The sequence below is a fragment of the Seriola dumerili genome, unplaced genomic scaffold (genome assembly GCF_002260705.1).
Source record: "Seriola dumerili isolate Sdu_G_001 unplaced genomic scaffold, Sdu_1.0 BDQW01000113.1, whole genome shotgun sequence".
Classification (NCBI taxonomy): domain Eukaryota; kingdom Metazoa; phylum Chordata; class Actinopteri; order Carangiformes; family Carangidae; genus Seriola; species Seriola dumerili.
Window position 1 is genome coordinate 519,169 of NW_019174368.1, and position 18,862 is coordinate 538,030.

Sequence of the window (18,862 nt, forward strand, 5' to 3'; positions counted from 1 at the left end):
GTTTGAGGGTTAACACTTGGTTTGGTTGTGATGGTTAAGTGTTGGGGTAAGGGGCTGGGAAATGCATTATGTCAATGACGGGTCCCCAAGATTATATTAAGACAAGGATATGTGTGCTGCTACATATATGTGCTGTCATATCCCATGTGATTTTCCTCTTAACACACACACACACACACACACACACACACACACACACACACACACACACACACACTTATAAGCTTCTTCCTCCTGTGTGTCATATGCATCATTGTGACAGTGTGTGTGTGTTCACTGTGCAGCTCTCAGAAGCAGCACCGGTTACATCACCTCACACACACACACAGCTTACACAGACACGCCTGTTATGTCATACATGCTTTCAATGCCACTGGAATTAAAATCCTTCTCTAATATTGGAGGGATTTGTGTGTGTGTGTGTGTTCGTGTGTGTGTGTGTGTGGGTTAGACGCGAAAAGCAGGGATAATGATAACTCCTGTATTTTATGTTGTTTTTTTAAGTCAAGTAAGTAAGTAAGCCAAAGCAGCTAAACAATCAAAAACATTACTTCTGTATGACGCCTAATGAAATCAGTATAAAGATGCTATTTGCTTCCCAGTTGCTTTGCTGATTTCTGGCAGTTGTTGTTAAGTTGTAGTTTCTATTTTAACAGGACAGACAGTGGGACAGATGGTTTGGTTTGTTGCGTCATTGTTGTTTTTTTTTTGTTTTTTTTTATTTCCCCTGCTCCTAAACAAATTCGCTCATGTCAGCTGTGTTATATTGAACACGGTTGGGTCTGGCAGCAGATTAACAGTACTTCCTGTCCTCCTGCCGCGCCGTTGGTAATTGTTTCACAGGGTGCTGCCAAATAAAGGAACCCCCATCTGTGAACGAGGAATGCAAATGATATCAAAGGCCGGCTGTTTACATTTCATCTTGCATGGCGTTCAGTATGTACAGTCCAAACAACATTTAACTGCTTTACTGAAAATATTATACATGATAAGCCCATGATGGAGGGAGCAAACAGACAGAGTGTTCAGAAAGGATTCAGACCCCTTCACCTTTTTTCACATGTTGCAGCCTTATGCCGAAATCATTAAATTAATTTTTTCCCTCATCAGTCTACACTCAATACCCCATAATGACAAAGTTGGAGACTTGTCCTAAAGTCATTCCATCATTGTCTTGGCTGTATGTTTCAGGTCATTGTTGTGCTAAAAGGTCAGCCATTGCCCCTGTCTCAGGTCATGTGCACTCGGAAGCAGGTTTTCTTCAAGGACCTCTGTGTTTTTGTCTGTATTTATCCTTCCCTCAGTTCTGACTTGTCTCTGTGCACATGGGAGAAGTTTGCCTTGAATGCTTTCCCCCAGAAAAGTCTTACTGTAACCCCAAACAGTTATCTCTGCTGCGCCTAACCATAACCCAACCAAAGCCGTAAACTCAACTGTGGAGGGACGCGCTCAGGGAAGCACTATTCTAACGAGAGGGAACAGACTTTGACACACGACAGACTGTACTGTCTTTCCTCAACCTCTAGGTCCCAACTGCTTTGCCGGGAACAGGGTGATCCCGGCAGGGGAGCGTGTGAACATTGACGAGCAAACGGTTTGCTACTGCACCTACCGGGACGGGACGTGGCACACCCACCCCTATGCCACCTGCGAGCAGCGCCCCCAGCCCAGCGAGCCACCTGGTGATCGCACCGACTCCCCCAGGGACGAGGAAAACAAGGGGAGAGGGGGTAGACCGTTTAATCCCAGACTGGATGTGATACCATGAAGTGGCGTGTTAATTAAATGTGTCAGAGAGCTCTGCAGGTACAAGTAAACTCTGTTAGTATCAGGAGAGGTTAACTGGGCTTCAATATTTCAATATAGCATTACTCAACTTGCACATTTATGTTGAAAACACAACCAGTGAGATTATGTTACCATGGTAACAATCAATGACACCTGCGCTGTGCAGTAGCACCCAATAAGAAAACACAGGAAAAACATGGTGAGAGCAATGACAGGGGAAAGACTTTTTGGAGACTGCAGCCATTCTTTTTTTTTTTTTTTACAAATCAGATTTTTCTTGTCATTGTTAAACTCTTCGTACTCTCTGGTAACTGTTGAATTCTTCCAAAAGACAAACATTTTCTGCTGTGGTAAACAGAGCTCAGTGGTTGGATGCAGTTTCTCGGTCAGCCATTTTTTTATATCGAAAAAAGTCCTACAGAATTCATTGTACCACAGCCCGGCTTAAGATAGTCAAAGAACTAAACTACTTGCAACGGATGAATTTAGACTCAGTCTATCTGAAGGCTGATTATTTGTTATATCTGAGCCACAGTCAAAGTCTGTCTTAGTGAAGCCGGCTCCAGTATAAAGACGAACAGACACTGACAGCAGAGATCACAACTAGAAATTTTTAAAAATGACTAGAAGAAAGTATTTGAGTTTTTTGGATATGGATGAATCCAAGTTATCGTCTGCCCTCCTGCACTTGTAGTTTTTTCATGGGAGCTGTATTTTTTTCTGGGATCGCAAAGAAATTATTGTTTAACTTCATTAAAATCACAAACGTTTCAGTTTCTTATAGCACCTGCTGTAGTTGATTACAGGTAGTGGATCAGAGGCTAGCCTGGATTCAACTTCATGACTTCAGCACTATGGCGTGTTGAGACCATGTCAACTACAAATGAAATACATCATTAAGTTCAATCACAGGTATTTACATACATTAATGAAAGTGAATTTCATGCATCAGTGATGTGAGCTGCCCCAGCAAAGACAAACTGGGCATGTAAAGACCAAATGGCTGGTCTCCAGAGACCACAGAGGAGCCAGAGCGCAGTGCAGCCATATCTGGTGGACCGTGGCCTTCAGAGATGCTTCAGTAAAACTGTAAGATACTCTGCAGGGTGGTGGGTGTTGAGGGAAGGAGAGGCATGAAACCACAGCACCCTACAAACCCACGTAGATTGACCGCACATTTTACTCTTGGACACCTGGTCGTTTTTATTTATCTTTTTATTTATTTCAATAAATGTCAAACTACAGTCATGGTCTATTTGAGGTCTATGTTTGAGTATTTATTTCATATCTTTTAAATTTTGGTTTATGTCAGTTCAGAGAGACAAGAATTAGCATGAGAATATATAACTCACATTGAAAATTAGAAGTTTGATATGGTACAAAAAGGACCATTGCTGACAGTAATTGTTTAAATAATCAATAGACTGACAGAAAATGAACTGACAATTGATTACTAATTGTTTATGTCAAAAACAAAATCTCCTATTCTGCCTTGTGTGTCATATTTTAAATATTTGGACTGTTGGCCCGTCTCACCATGGACTGAGATTTTATAGACTTATGTGTTCATCAGTTAATTAAAAACGGGTTAGTTACATGAGATACGATAAGCTACACGAACAGGAATAAACTGATGGGTCTTTTTTCAGCACCTGATGCTGGTGTTCAATCATTTGCTGTCTCAGTTTATACCCTCCTTGACATCACATATAGATGGAGATTATGGGATGCTCTTTTTTTGTGTTACAGTCCCACTTTCCGACTGTCAATCTGATGAATGTATGGAAGATGGGACGGAGTGACAGAAGGGAAAACAAGTGTTGGGTGCAGGTGGTGTCCTGGCTTCTCTCTGCGGCCCTGCTGCTTTCCATCTGTCAGCAGAGAGGCCAGAGATGTCCAAGTAGACCAGACACACACTCACAGGGCTGAGGATGAGTCACAATTTACCTGGAGTAATAGATGCTACATACACATGTAATGTCAGAGTGCATGCCCGTTTGTGTTGATCACCCTTACTATGTATTGTAAATGTATTGTTATATTCCTGTTGCAAAAATTAATTATTTTTCTTACCCATGCTCCTGCAGTGTTCCCAGATGAAAATCACCTGTGTATTTTCTGTCCTGTTGTTAAGAGTTAATGAGTTTATGTCCTCATCTTCTTCACAGGTTCAAACAGGCCGGTATTCAATGGTACTCAGGTGTATGACAGTTTCCCAGTGGTATGTTTTACTGTAGTCTGAACACTTTCCTAAACACCCTCTCTCTCTCCAACGTCTTTTCTCGTCAGTGAGTAGTTCATAGCTGTGTAAGAACTGTACATAGGCACTTACAGGTTCCTTAACGCCCTCTTGTGGTAGGTCTGAGGACATGCATTAACAAGGTGCAACTGGAGGAAGAAGTAATTTTATACCTGGGTAAAACTAAAGCCCATTTTTATTTTACCTCATCTTTGTTACTTGTTTATTTTTCTATTGTGTATGTTGAGCATTTTTTCTTTGATATTTGTTTTATCTTCCATTATGAATATTGAGATCTATTTTGTTATTTTTGTTACCCTGCTGCTTTAACATAATTTCCCAATTTGGGATCAATAAAAGTACATTGATCCATCTATATTTCAAAATCCTTTGTACAACATAGCATGTAAATTGTAACAAGAGCCACAGCACATTTACCAAAACATGTCAATATAACTATAGTTCTGCTTAATCTACATTTTTTCCCCCAATAAACCTCAAATCAGACGTCCACAACTGTGAAACTTGTGTATAAAGCAACTTTAATGACTACTGAAACATCAACACCTGTATTAAGTGCAAATATTAAAGAGGCACTTTTACTGTGCAAAACCCAACAAGATGATGCTTGCAAAAGTAATTTGTCCAAATATCCATGTACAACAGTAAATATGTCGAAATATGTTTCCTTTACATAAATGAAAAACCTAAGACGTGTGGCTTCTTTAACAAGAGTCTTTATTGAAAACGAACAGAGGTGCAGGGTCCAGATCAGGCAATGCTGCCAGCGTTTGAGGCAATCCTGGGCCACAGGTCAGCGCACTCTTTGGCCACTGGGCCTGTGATGGCTGAACCTGCAGAGACAGAAGGAAGGCAGAGTTAACTCAGTCGGGCCTGACTCTACAAACAAAGCACTAGCTAATTAAAAGCAAAGTGTTTCCCCAACAACAGCATTCCCATAAATATATTGACCAACTCTCACTCCCTGTGTCAAATACACTGACAATGGACCCGTCTGTCACAGAAATCCCACTAGGCTTCTGAACTAGATGTTAAAGTTGTCTCATCACTGATTGAGATAAGTCAGCTACAGTGTATCGCTGCCATCTCACCCACAGTGATGAGCTCAATCTTCCCTTCTTCGACAACTCACCCAGCCACTGAGCAGACAACGCAAGTGCTTTTAGAAGGGGGAACATGTTCCTAAAAAACTATTACCTCTGTCATGAACTATGAGAGGAAAGTGAAATAAGTCTGTAACTGCAGTGATAAAAATGTCTGGTGGGTGAAATGAAAACAGGCAAATTTTAATTATCACCTCGTGGTTGTCTGCCTCCGCAATTCAGACTAGTTTCATATTAATTAATTAATCTAATCATTTCATCTTTGAGTTTTAGTGAATGTTTGTGCCAAATTCCATCAAGGTGTTACTGAGATATCGTGTCCACAATAATGTGACGTATAGATGTACAACCCAAAAATAATATGCCACCGACTGACTGTCGCCAGCACGGAGGCTTAACAAAACGTAGCCTACTCAACACACACCTACAAACCAGAACAGCACTGGTGAGAGTGAGAGAGTTCAGCAACAACTTTGTTATTGAGGCAATGAGAATCAGTGAAACTAAACCACTTCACACCCCGAGGGACTGAAGGAGCCATGCTGTTCAGCCAGTTCATGTACATACAGCTAATAATTCCTGAAAGTGACTGAATTACTGAGACCAACATCTAAAATGCCTCTAGAGAAATATCTACCTCACTGCTATCAATTCTGTGCTTGAGGTCAGCACCAATACATGAGCTAAGGTAGTGCTATTTGTACAGTGACTATGACTGAAAGAAGCTAGCGGAGCATCCAAACAAACCAACCTTTCATTTCTCCTTTGTTGTTTACTATGACACCCGCATTGTCTTCAAAGTAAAGAAACACGCCATCTTTTCGCCGATACGACTTCCGCTGCCGTATCACCACCGCAGGATGCACTGTGGAGAGAGGGGCGGGGTTAATCCAAGTTCATTCAAGCCTCTGAGTTATTCAGTGTTCTGCCCATAAATCTGTAAATGAGATGGACTGTCGTTCCCATCTCCTTCAAACTCAGCTCATATGGAGTTAACAGATGAAGACATCCTATGTTTTCATTTTTATGTTTTTCAAACAGTTTCAATGCAAATACACACCGGAGCACAAACAAACACCACAATGGTTCATTTGACAATTCATACACTAGCCTCAACCTCTTTACCGCAACACTACAGTAACTTGCAGACAGACTCACCCTTCTTCCTGAGCTCTGGCTTGCCTTTCTTGACTGTGGCCATGACCATGTCACCCACTCCAGCTGCAGGCAGACGGTTCAGACGTCCCTTGATGCCCTTGACAGAGATGATGTACAGGTTCTTGGCTCCTGAGGAGGGAGAAAACCAACATGGAAGAAAAGGACAGCATGTGAGAATGGCAGGTAAACAGAAAACTGGGACTAGTGTTTCTGAACATCGTTCTCTTCATAGGCTACAGCACTTTTTCAGCTTGTCTCATCACTGATTGAGATAAGTCAACTACAGTGTATCGCTGCCATCTCACCCACAGTGATGAGCTCAATCTTCCCTTCTTCGACAACTCACCCAGCCACTGAGCAGACAACGCAAGTGCTTTTAGAAGGGGTAGAACCGAGAACAGGTTCAATAAGATACAAACCATACAGCGCAGCAGCATTAATCAAAACCATCAATATAATTATAAAAAATTTAATCCTTTTGAAATAACAGTATCAACAACTGCCTGCTAATTTAACAGCTTAGAGCTGTTCTAACCACATCACAATATAATTACACAATTTGAACTGTAACTTTACCTGTTGAGATAACGGGGTCAAATATTTTATGTGGGTCAACAGTGATGACCGCACACACAAACACCTGTATTAGTTTTCAGCTTATGAGCATCACAACAGGTGAAATGAAAGTGTGCTTCTATATGTTGTTAACTGTGTGTTCAGGATTTAAAGTTCTGTAGTTTTCAAACATTTACAATATTAATCTCAACATTTCCAAATGACCAGACCTCTTCAGGAACCATGTAAGAAGAATAGTTACAACATTTCAGACAATACACTTGTGTTTTCTCGCTGAGACTAAGACACCACACTCACACAGTAAACAGGAAACTACATCCAGGAGCAAGTTTAACTGAAAAGTCAGCAGCAGCTTGGCGTACAGACAGGTAACAATGCTCCGTCCAAAAGGTACATCTACCAGGACATCTGAAGCTCACCGGTTACAATGTTTCATCTCTTTACTTTGATGCATACTCAAAAAGGAGGTGTTACCATTTCACTGTTTTACAAGGACTTATGTGCAAGACTATTTCTTGGTCTCATGTCTCCGCTGACTAACTGGCAATCAGTAACTCAAACTACATATTTAACATACAGACATGAACTTGGTATTGATCTTCTCAAAGTCACAGCAAGGAACCAAATTAGCTTCATTTCCCGAGATAACTACTAGTCATTGCTTAAACACACCTCCTCTGCCTGCTGTAACTACATACTACTTTCCCTGCCCATTTCTGTCTGTACGAATTCATGTACAATGTATTTAAAAATTCAAAAATCTAGTACACAGACTTCCTCAATAGACATTAAAACAGGTTGGATGAGGCATACCTGTGTTGTCGGCGCAGTTGATGACTGCTCCCACTGGGAGACCCAGTGAGATGCGGAACTTGGCTCCAGACGAACCACCACGTCCTGTGGGAAGAAGAAAATACAATATCAGTTCTGCCAACAGTACTTCCAGGGCAATAGGTCAGGCCATGAACCTGTGATTTGCCTCAAGGAAATGAAGATAATCATGTTAAATTGTGCATTATCTCAACACAGGATGGAATAAAAATAATTCATATCAGCAAATCTGCAGAAACGTGGTTTTAATTGTTCTGCAACTACATAGGTAACCGATTCCAGTGCAATCTCACACCTATTTCTAAAAGACAGACTTCAATAATTCAGAGGAGTGACAGAGTAATCGACTCACTACAGTATCTTAGTCAGCTGGCTGAGAAAACAACCTGCCAAAAATTACAATCCATTAACTATAGGGCTTGTTTTACCAATGTTGTTTTCAATGCCCCACAGTTTGATCAGTGTGAAGAATTACGCAAGGATTGATCCACCTGTGTCTGTTACTACACTTCACACTACTGGAAAAACTCAACACGAGTCAAAACCCTTTTAAAATTCTTACAGCGATTAACCCTTATACTAGTTGATTCACAATACACAACACGTTGCCATTTCATCCACTTCCAGGTCCAGAAATATTCATTTGCTTACACTTATAGGGCAACATCATTTACAATGTATACACAGTTTCATAAGAAACGTTAAACTGAATGGCATTATTTGTTCAAATCTCTTTGGCTAACGCAGTTAAGTCAAAAAAAATTCTCGCTGTGACCACAATTTCAAGTTAGTAATCTCCATTTATCACCTTCAACAGTATGGTACCGGCTCAGCTTAGCTAGTCCAGATAGCACAGGCACCACAGATCCATTTCACCTCAGAAAACCAGAACAGCATCTATCGTTTGATTAGTTAAAATGTGCAACATTATGCTGCACGAGTAAGAGCCCGACCAGGGACTGGGAGTGCTAATTAGCTTCAGTTAGCTGCCCGGCACACATCACATCTCCTGCACTACATATTTGCACGTAACAATGTGTGTTTTCCTATTTGGATGTTCCTTGTTTATAAATCAAACAAACACACGAATAATTAACCTGATTGAATTTAACAGCGGGCAGCAAATTCTCGGCCTCTAGCTTTAACTTCATGCCTACATGGCGCTGACAGCGAAACATGGCTTCCACCAACTAGCTAACGAAAATGCCATCGTAAAAAAATACTTCAAATGTTTTCATAAATTGAAACCTAATCAAACAAATATAATGTCTTCCCCACTCTATCTCATATAAGCAACATTATAAGATCTGGTGTGGCGTAAAAACAGCAGATGAATGTGGATTTTACAAGCCGGGTCTCATACCTCTCTTAGACATTGCTGCAGGAGGGAAAGAGGAAGGTGGAGAAAGGAATTGTGGGATATAAAGTTGAGCGGAACTCCATCCGGGTCATGGCGCGGAGACGAGCTGCGTTCAGTGACTGTCGGAAACACTAACATTTAATGTATTTTTGCATTGACTTTAGGCAGAATTCTTATGTAAAGATTTTACGTTACCACTCCTAGTCTCTGATTTCCCCCATTCCTTATTTCAGTTACTCTTAAAAATCCGATCAATACACTGTGATATTTGAATGTAGACATCATTCAGTGTTGCATTAAACTCACAGTATGTAACTTCTGCCGTTAGGGGTCTCTCAATGGAAACACTGAAACAACAGAACATTTGTATTATGAATGTAAATTTTCTAGTGCTTTTTGGGAAGACTTGCATTAAAAGGTTATTTCCTAAATTTGACCATTTCTCTAAATTAACAAAACAAAATGTGATCTTTGTCATATTAAAAAAAAAAAAAAAAAAAAAAAAAAAAACATACAAGAATACATGACTTGGCAATAAACACAGTGATCATATTTGGGAAATTTCTTCTACACAATAGTAGATTCTTGAATACACAACAGAATTTCAACAGTTTTCACAAGTAGTTATGTCATTACTTTACTGAAATTGGTGGAGAGGAAGAGTGGGTTGAGGCAGCTTGGTAGAGGAATTTCAATTTTTATAACTATTTATTTAATTTATTATTATTTAACTTACAGTTTGAAAGGGAGAGAGACAGAGCTGATTTTACCAGGTGATCATGTTTTAGAATTATGAGTGACTATTATGAACAGCATGTTGTGGGCTGAGACAGAACTGTTGATAAAAGAAACAGCAGAGAGATAATTTAAGTTAATCTAAGGAACAGCAACTGTCATTCCCTCCACACTGTCGCCCCCCCCCCAAAAAAAAAATTCCTTATTTTACTTGAGGGTCACTTTACTTACTTGACATTGCTTCATGGTTTCTTTCTTTGGGTATAATAATTGGAATTCATTAGTTCAGATGTCTGTTAAGATAGAAGATTGGTGGATTTGAATACTTATCTTTCAATTTACTCAACAAATAGGCATGGCTCTTTTAAAGGCAACACCATACAACACAAATCAATTTTGGTCTGACTCAGATCACATAACTCTGCATAGTCAAAATGAATTTGAAGACGATACCAGTACAAGATGACCATAAAAAACATGCTTACAAAAGGTGGGAATCCACTCAGGGTCTGTTAAAGGAAAAATATTACTCTTCAGGCAAGCAGCACATCATATAATGTACATGATTAGCCATATTAACTAACCTTAAGAAGTGGGGAGATACATTGCCACGCTAGCATTTGCTGATGGTGCAGTGGTGTGGCACAGGGGTCTATCCTTGGTCCATTATTTTTTACATTACACATAAATCTCCTGTGGCTTTGTTCCTCTGCAGCTCTTTGGTCTGTTCTCCTCTCTGTGGAGAAAAAAAAAAGAAAAAAGAAAAACAATATGGACTCTAGAATCAGCTAAAGTGAAGATTTATTAAAACTTTTGGAACAAACACTTTATTTTCCAACACAACGCCAGAGTTACGCAGCGCTGCAAACATCTTTGGCCGAGCTCAACACCGCAGTTACACAATGTCAGTCCTCATTTCAAGAGAATTTTTAACATCGTGGCATTAAAACAATCTGATGTCATGAGATCAAACTTATATAAATGAGAATATAACAAAAAGTCTGTCAGTCATAGGCACATTGTGAGTAGACTGCATTCAGAATACATACTGTACATACATCAGAGTGATTGCTAGCGCCTGTGTGTGTGTGAATTCTCCCAAGCTGCAAATAGGGGAACTTTGTTGCACATAAGCATACAGTACATGAGTCAGTAAACATAATGCAAACACTGACATGTATAAGTAAACAATGAAAGTGTTTGAACACTAATGATGCCATTAATATGATACAGTATGTTAAAAGTGAAAGTACAATATTTACAAGATGAAAATGTTCCAAAAATATAAAGTATATGCAGTGCAAAATCAGTGAAATTATGAAAATAGAAATATAGGCAGTATATAACAAATTACAAAAGATGGCGCCGCAACTCTTTGACATTACTAATAAAAAATAATTTATACAGATAAAGTGATTCCGAGCTGTAAACTGTCTCCACTTTCTACCAGAATCTACTTTGTGTCTTAAGTGTGAAATTTTACCAACCAGATAACTGGCCAACGAAACTTTGAAGAAACTGCAAAACACTGGTTATCATCTGTATTTCTCTTATCAAATAATCCTATGAAAACCGAAATTGAATGTCTACTACTAACAAGTATCATGTTTTTATCTAAAGCCTGATTTATCTTCTTCCTCTGAGTCATAGAGCTTTACTGTTTCCAAAAAGTATTATAAACACATCAGTGAACCACACTGTTGTTCCCTCATCGACATGAACACACACACACTGTAGTTTATTTTGACTCAGTCTCACGCACACCATCCTGCTGCCTCACTAACACTCACTACGGCACCAAATGTAGATTAATACGCTGCTTAAGATAGTCCCAAAACAATGTTTTATACACATGTATGTCCTCCTTTTTGATAAAAGCTACAGTGAGCAGCTGTTTGAGAAAAAACTGAACCTTCTTCATTTAAAATGAAGCTATATATAAAAAGGTATTTTTAAAGAATTACTTTGCTAAGAGTCAAAGTATTGAATACGGACTAACATCCTTCCATCGTTGCTTTGGATCTAAACATGGGGTTTGTTAGCAATGACTAAAATACAGAATATTATTTCTGACCTTATTCTTTAATCCAGAACTGTCGGTAATGACTTGTAGGTTGTTGAGGCGAACCAGAACCAGTTTCCCAAAGAATCTTAACTCTAAGACGATCTTATCCCACAGACTTAAAATGAGGTTATGGCCATTTTAGCCTTAAGATACTTTTGGGAAACGGTGCTCAGCTCATTTGGCACATTTTCAGTCAGTTTCAAGAGGTGGCCAATCCTGTAAGATCTGTTTAGTGTTGTTCAGATCATTGTTCTAGTTTTATGAACCACGACTTTACTGTTGTGGTTCAGTCTCCCAGCAGCAGCAGACAGCTGTTTCCATCAAACAGGCTCTGATACAGCTACTATCCACTACCTGCAGACAGACACAGTCAGAGAGCAGCTGGTGAACATAGTGGAGCATTTGACAGCTAAAGAGCCAGATATTTCTCTCAGGAAGTGGTGAACTTACCAGACACTGAATGGATTGGCTCCTTCCTACATCTCCAGTTTTATGACTCCCTATACTCCATCACATCCTTCCTTAACTAAAAAATCTTTTTGGGGGTAGAGCTTCTGTTGCTCACTGAGCTCCCCTTGTTTGCAACACACCATTTTTCAAGCAGATACTTAAACCTGTCGTAACAAGAAAAAGCAGGTGTGTTACTAATAATGATAACGATGTCAGCTGAATGGCATGCAGCTGTGTTTTTAATGTTTTCAGTTACACCTGCGCTTCTCCTGCTATGACGAGTCAAAATGTGTGAATGCTGTGATAAAGGTCAACAAACAGTTTTTCAAATCCAGACTTAAATCTGTTTTCCCCGTGCATAACATATTTAACGTCCTAACCTCAATCCTGTTGTTATAGTAACATTTTCACCTGTATGTTTGGGATTCTGCCTGTGTGTGTGTGTGTGTATGTAGGTATGAGGTCTCATAGTTGTGTGTCTGATGTTATATTTTAACCTGTGAAGTGTGTTAACTTATGTGATGTGAAATTTAAATCTACTGAAGATGGCCAGTGAGAAAAGGACAGTGAACACTGGACTAAGATTCATCAGGGGTACACAAACACAACTCCAATGGGATAACATTGCTCTATCTCTGTGTTACTGAGAAACTAATTGCTGACTCATTGTCTTATTAGCTTCATAAGGCTATATGCTGAGTTTAAAGCTTGTTTTGCTGCCCCCAAGTGGCTAAAATATCTTTTTTTTTTTACACCTTTAAACCTGTATTATTTTTATGGTCCAACCTCCTGTCACCATGAGTAACACCTCTCATATTACACATGGCAGTAATATGAGCATATGGCAGTGTAAAAATGAATCTTACATGGTCATAGACTATCCAGGGCCAATGATGCCAATGAAAAGTCATGATAAAATTGTAGTTCTAAGGTGACAAAGGCGAATTTGGCACATTTACCCTATAAAAAGCCTTTATTTACACCCCTCCATATTTACAGAACAGTCACTTCTCTGTTGTGTGGCTTTTCATGTGAAGCCTCACATAAGTCTTTCGGTGGAAGCCTTTCCCGCAGACCTCACAGCGGTGTGGTTTCTCCCCGGTGTGCGTGCTGCTGTGCTGCTTCAGAGTGGAGTGGTCGCTGAAACACCGACCGCAGACGTTGCACAGGTACGGCTTCTCGCCCGTGTGCGTCCTGATGTGTCGCATCATGTTGTGTCGGCAGTTGAAGGATTTCCCACACTCACTGCAGAGAAACGGCTTCTCCCCCGTGTGGATCCTCATGTGCATCTCCAGGTTCCCCTGACTGTCGAAACACTTGCCGCACACTTCACAAACCTTCCCGTTTTTGTGAGTTTTCAGGTGAAGTTTTAAGTTTTCCTCTGAATCGAAATGTGTCCCACAAACGCCGCAGAGGTCTGTGGCGTGACTTTTGGCGTGATTAACCAGGGAAACCATGGAGTGGAACATTTTCCCGCACACTTCACATATAGTCCGGCTCTGCTGCTTTTTTAGTGACGAAGTTTTGATCTTCCTCTCGCTGTCGTTGCCGCTTTCATTCTCGTTTGCGGACGTACTATTTGGGTCGAGGTTCTTCTTGTGCAAATGAACCTGCAGGTGGCGTTTCAACGTAGAGTAGTCATTGAAGCATTTGCCACAGACGGAGCAGGGATACGGCTTTTCCCCCGTGTGTATCCTGATGTGTCGCATCATGTTGTGGCGACAGTTGAAGGATTTTCCGCACTCGCTGCAGTTGAACGGTTTCTCTCCCGTGTGGATCCTCATGTGCGTCTCCAAAGAGCTGGAAGCCCCGAAACATTTCCCACAAATGCTGCAGATTTCAGCCTTCACGTGTGTTTTCACATGAACTTTAAAGCTCTCCTCGGTCTCGAAATGTTCCCCGCAGACACCGCACACGTCCTTGGGGTGAACTTCCATGTGATTCACCAAAGAGACGTTGGCGTGGAAGGCTTTCCCGCAGACTTTACAGCAGATTCGTGATTTGTTTTTTTTTGTCGGATGCAGTTTTGGGGCCATCGGTAGACGGGCATCCTTCTTCTTCCATTTGTCCTTGATGTCGCTGTCGTCGCTCTGAGACCCAATGCTGCCCCTCCACTCCTCGTCACTCTCGTCGTGGTCGGTTGCGGAACAGCTGGAGGAAGCCCCGTCGTCGCCCTCCACCTTCGTCTGTTCCTGCTCAGCTGAGGTGCTCGGCAGAGGATCCCCTCCTCCTCCTTTAGTACTCTGATAGCTGGGATGAAGCTGGTCGAGCTCACTCTTCACATACGGAGGCGTGAAGATGATCCTGATGGCGTTGTCTTCCTCCAGCTCCTGAAGCTGCTCCTGCTCATGGCTACTGGGATGCTCCTCCTGGTTTTTCTCTGTCTGTGGAGGCTCCTGGTCATCCTGGTCCAGACCGGAGCTCCAGTCCGGCTCACACTGCACCTCCTGCTGCTGCTGATCGGAGGGGAAATCCTCGTCCCAGACAGACAGAGCCAGCTGTGGTTGGTCTGCAGGGGGAAAAAAAAGGAAAAATTACTTTCATTATTACTTCATCATTATTCATATGTGAAAAATATTCAGTAGAAATAAAGTGTTAAGAATAAATAGAAAGTCAATCAGAACAGTGTGTGTGTGTGTGTGTGTGTGTGTGAAAGAGCTATAATTTATAATCTGATTACAGCCAGCAGGAATTGTTGATCTCTTACACAGCTACAATTATTTTATTCATATTTCTTTTTTCTATTTCTCATTTTTCACACGAGTCTATTAGGACGACCTTACGAACATGTCACACCGCATTTCAATGCACATAGCACATGCAAAATAAACCATTCAATCTTGCTGAAATTGCTTGTTTTGTCAAGCTAATAGTCCAAAAATCTAAACAAGGAAATATGTTTCATTCTGGCTATGAAAACAGTTCGAATTGTTTCATTTCTACTTCCAACACGAGTCGGAAATAATAGTGACCCTGATATAACACTGTGCAGTGATTTTCACAATCCAGACACATTCAGGTTTATGCCATGATGCTTCTTACTAGAATATAAAAATGGCTTTGGCCTTTTAATATCTGGTTTGAGACTGAAGTTTTAAAACTTTCAGATCTTTTGAAACTTGACTGACAGATGTGCTGTGCTATTACTGATTAGATGGTCCCTGCAACCTGATTAACATGATCAAAATATCTAATTAACCTTGAACTGGAAATTATTTATGCCACGTTTTGATCACAACCCAAGCAAATAAATAAATACAAGCAAGACTAAACTCAAATCACTTGACCACATATATTTTGATTACTGACTGATACTGTATAGAGTGGTTTGATAGAGTAAAACTGATTTACTATGTTCTGCAAAGAAAAGATAAAGGAATGTTTTTCATCTTTTGCACTTTCATATACACAGTCTTTGGCTTTCACCTGTTCCTTTACAACATTAAACCTGAAGAATGTCACTAAGACAATGTAATGTTTTTTTTTAACCTACAGGATAACATTGTCGGTCTAAGTTGTGAAAATTTACTTTTGCCAAATGATTTGGATTAAGTCTTTGATTCGGCACTGGACACAAATGTCAACCGAAATTTGTTTCTATATATTTGTTGTTGATAAACGCTGACTATTGCCTACAATCGTCTGTCATTAAAATAAGTTACCGCTGTGTGACCGCTGACGGTGACCAGGTAAAAAAATTTAACTTTTTTATATATGTATAGCAGCTTGGTAAATCTTTTTTTTTTTTGCCGAATACAAAAGTATAGATTTGCAATCAACAATAAAACTTAAATCAGGGCATATCACGTTCATAGATTTGCCGATAAACAAGCAAACATTGCATTTCTAGATATTTCAATGGAGTTTGGCGTCTTGGGGTCTTTCCCATTAGGCAGGTATCATCTTACCCCGGAAGGGCCTGGTTAATATGAGGCATGGTAATGAACCTGCTTTAGCTTTCATCAAATTTAGCCATTTATGATAATCTCGTGTTGAGGGGAAACTGAGGGCATAGCCAAGAAAAGTAAAGTCACTAAACATTTCTGACACCGCTTAATTTTCAGCAGGAAAGTGGGCGTTAACGGGACTCGTGATGATAGCGGCTCAGGACATAGTCAGAGCCTGGCATATTACCAGACATGGTGAAAGACCGAAGACATGCCAACGATTCACAAACCTGAGTGTTTGTTTATCTTTATTTCTGGTTTTGAAACTGTCTGCAGCATCCTGCGCTGCCGGCGGATCTCCCGTTTGGAGAGCAGGATCTCCTCCTCATAGCCCGCGATGGTTTTTTTAACCGCCTCGAAGATCTCCTCGGCGGCCGCGGACAGCCGCTCGTTAACGAGGACTCTGAGCACCTGGATGCTGGACATGATGCGGGCGGACACTCGGCTGCGTCAACAGATACGGATCTCTCATCACTTTTAAACGCTGTTATTGTTGTGGAAACGGCGACTCCACATGCAACGTTTCTCAAGTGTCGAGTTAACGCCTGTGTCCACCTGGCATGAAACATTTCCTGTCAAAATACTATTCTTTTCAAAATAAAAGCGACATTTCTAGAATCGTAGGAGATTAAAAAAACCCTGACTTTCCATCTTCTGCATAAATGATTAATTATTAAAATAAAAATATCAAAAACTACAACTCTGGCTCAATGGATACTGCAGTGTTTCACTTCAAAAAAAATTAGGAACTCCTTTATGGAGATTTTAGACGGGGAGAAATGTATTACAGCCTTTTTGCCTTGAATTATACTTGTCACGTGCGTGCGTACCGGTCACTCTTACTTCATTTATGTAATTTTGTGTTCATTTTTATGTTAAATAATGTATGAGTTTCCATTAGGTAGTTACTATGAACAGATTTACTATCAGGGAGTAAATGTGTAATCTGTTAATATAAAACACCTTCCACATATACAAAAAATAAATTTGTAAACTCACAAAAATATCTTGCAAATATAAAACTGATCTGCAAATAAACTGACAAATTCCACAAATAAAAAATATATCTGTGAATACATTCAATTACTTTACTTATAAATGAGAAGCATTTGTGGACAGACATTTGTGAAGCAAAGAAGAATTTTCTATTTATGATGCAAGAAAGCATTTGCATTGTACAGAGTTTTGAGACAAACTTTCTGATAGTCTGAATTAAAATCAAATTGTATCACTAGGCCACTTTAAACACTGGAATTGACTTTAAAGTCTAGTGTAATCCTAGAACACATACGTGTGTGAAAAATTACATTGCTATCGTGGAATTGCATTTTCATTTTCAAGTTTACACGATCATCTTAATTAAAGTCCCCAACAGGCTTCTATAATGACTTAAATATTTATCATTTTAGCCTGTTATTTTTATGCACCAGATGCTTTGAGGATGGAACACTTTATCATAATCATGGATTGTGCATTTAAAGGAGAATCTAACCTTTTTAAGAATTCACTTTTCTTATTCTTGTGCCCCAGAACAGATTGGTGAATATGTGTGAACATGCAGCACTCTCCTCTAAAATTAGAAACCAAAGGAAGAACCTTAAAATGTGTAATGTCATCCCAGTTTGCTCTATAATAAATTAATGGGTCTCTGACACTGTAAGGCCATGAAATGTTTGTCTAATTTCTGACACCAAAATTAATGTTTTATATCTTAAACCTTATGTCCAATTTCAAATCTGGATGAGACCTGTTAGGAGGTACACTACACAGCTACTGTAGATCATGGGGTTAGTGAGGAAACATTTCTCACAGTGGCTCAAAGTAATTTCAGCTTTATATTTCAGTAGCCTGACTGATGAAAACAAGCCTTTGACTTTTTTAGAATATGACATTTGCAAGTTTATACTTCCAGAGTCTGTTTTTCTACTGTATTCGTTTATCATTTGCTCTTAATTTGGGGGGTTCCATTAAAAAGTGCATTTAACGTTTTAATTTGCCACTTGCGACATTTAATCGATGTTTTAATGGAATACACAACTGTTGACACAGAAGTCAGTGTCCTCCTGTTGTCTGTGGAGGATTTGAGGATTCTCTGTTTGACATTTAAGCCTTTTATTTAGTTAAAATTGCTTTCAAATGAATGAACTGTATGTTTATGAATGTTGTGATTATTATCTATTAGTCTTTTGAACTTCATACACAGCTGCTGTTGGACTTTTACCTTTACTTCCCGCTGCAGTTCGTGGATTTCAGCTGCATCTTATGAATTTTGAACGTTCCTTAACGGACTCCATGTTTGCTGGTTCACTCTTTCCTTTCCTGTGTGTCCATGAGACAAAGCGGCAAAACTACTCACAACACCGGATTTCTCGGCCCAGTCATATGAATAACAGCATTAGAAAAGCAAACTGTGGAACCGTCGATGCGGGGAACATGGATGTAGGCCTATTATCAGACATATTAGGTTGAAATAATACAACCACGGTGGGGAACACCTGGGGAAGAGGGAAGAAACCGGAAGAAACCGAGCAGAGGGGAGCTCTGCACTGTTATACACTGCCCCCTTGCGGTGATTGGAAAGAGTCAGCA

General features: G+C 40.0%; 3 protein-coding genes across 3 annotated transcripts in view; 1 reads left to right on the forward strand and 2 right to left on the reverse strand.

Moving 5' to 3' along the window:
• Positions 1-4,733, forward strand: part of LOC111223675 (von Willebrand factor C domain-containing protein 2-like) — a 9,523-nt gene extending 4,790 nt beyond the window's left edge. The window contains exon 3 of the mRNA XM_022747911.1: positions 1,527-4,733. Within this exon, the coding sequence (XP_022603632.1) occupies positions 1,527-1,768 (242 nt within the window). The 3' untranslated portion in view covers positions 1,769-4,733. The remainder of the gene's footprint in view (positions 1-1,526) is intronic.
• A 14-nt stretch (positions 4,734-4,747) lies between these two features.
• Positions 4,748-9,173, reverse strand: rpl23 (ribosomal protein L23). Its single transcript, XM_022747912.1, has 5 exons — positions 9,080-9,173; positions 7,699-7,782; positions 6,310-6,438; positions 5,903-6,016; positions 4,748-4,881 (listed from the first exon to the last, which is right to left on the reverse strand). Exons 1-5 carry the CDS (start codon positions 9,090-9,092, stop codon positions 4,799-4,801), a joined length of 423 nt encoding a protein of 140 aa, XP_022603633.1. The 5' UTR covers positions 9,093-9,173; the 3' UTR covers positions 4,748-4,798.
• A 4,157-nt stretch (positions 9,174-13,330) lies between these two features.
• On the reverse strand, positions 13,331-16,699 carry LOC111223680 (gastrula zinc finger protein XlCGF57.1-like). Its single transcript, XM_022747917.1, has 2 exons — positions 16,504-16,699; positions 13,331-14,835 (listed from the first exon to the last, which is right to left on the reverse strand). Exons 1-2 carry the CDS (start codon positions 16,697-16,699, stop codon positions 13,331-13,333), a joined length of 1,701 nt encoding a protein of 566 aa, XP_022603638.1.
• Positions 16,700-18,862: the final 2,163 nt, after the last annotated feature.

Excerpts from the sequence above, each read along its gene's own strand:
- LOC111223680 (XM_022747917.1), bottom strand. The coding sequence starts at position 16,699 with ATGTCCAGCATCCAGGTGCTCAGAGTCCTCGTTAACGAGCGGCTGTCC. Across the intron at positions 14,836-16,503 it reads AAAGATAAACAAACACTCAG|ACCAACCACAGCTGGCTCTG; the intron begins GTTTGTGAATCG and ends TTCCCCCTGCAG.
- rpl23 (XM_022747912.1), bottom strand. Across the intron at positions 6,439-7,698 it reads CAACTGCGCCGACAACACAG|GAGCCAAGAACCTGTACATC; the intron begins GTATGCCTCATC and ends CTCCCTCCTCAG. Across the intron at positions 4,882-5,902 it reads CAACAAAGGAGAAATGAAAG|GTTCAGCCATCACAGGCCCA; the intron begins GTTGGTTTGTTT and ends CTGTCTCTGCAG.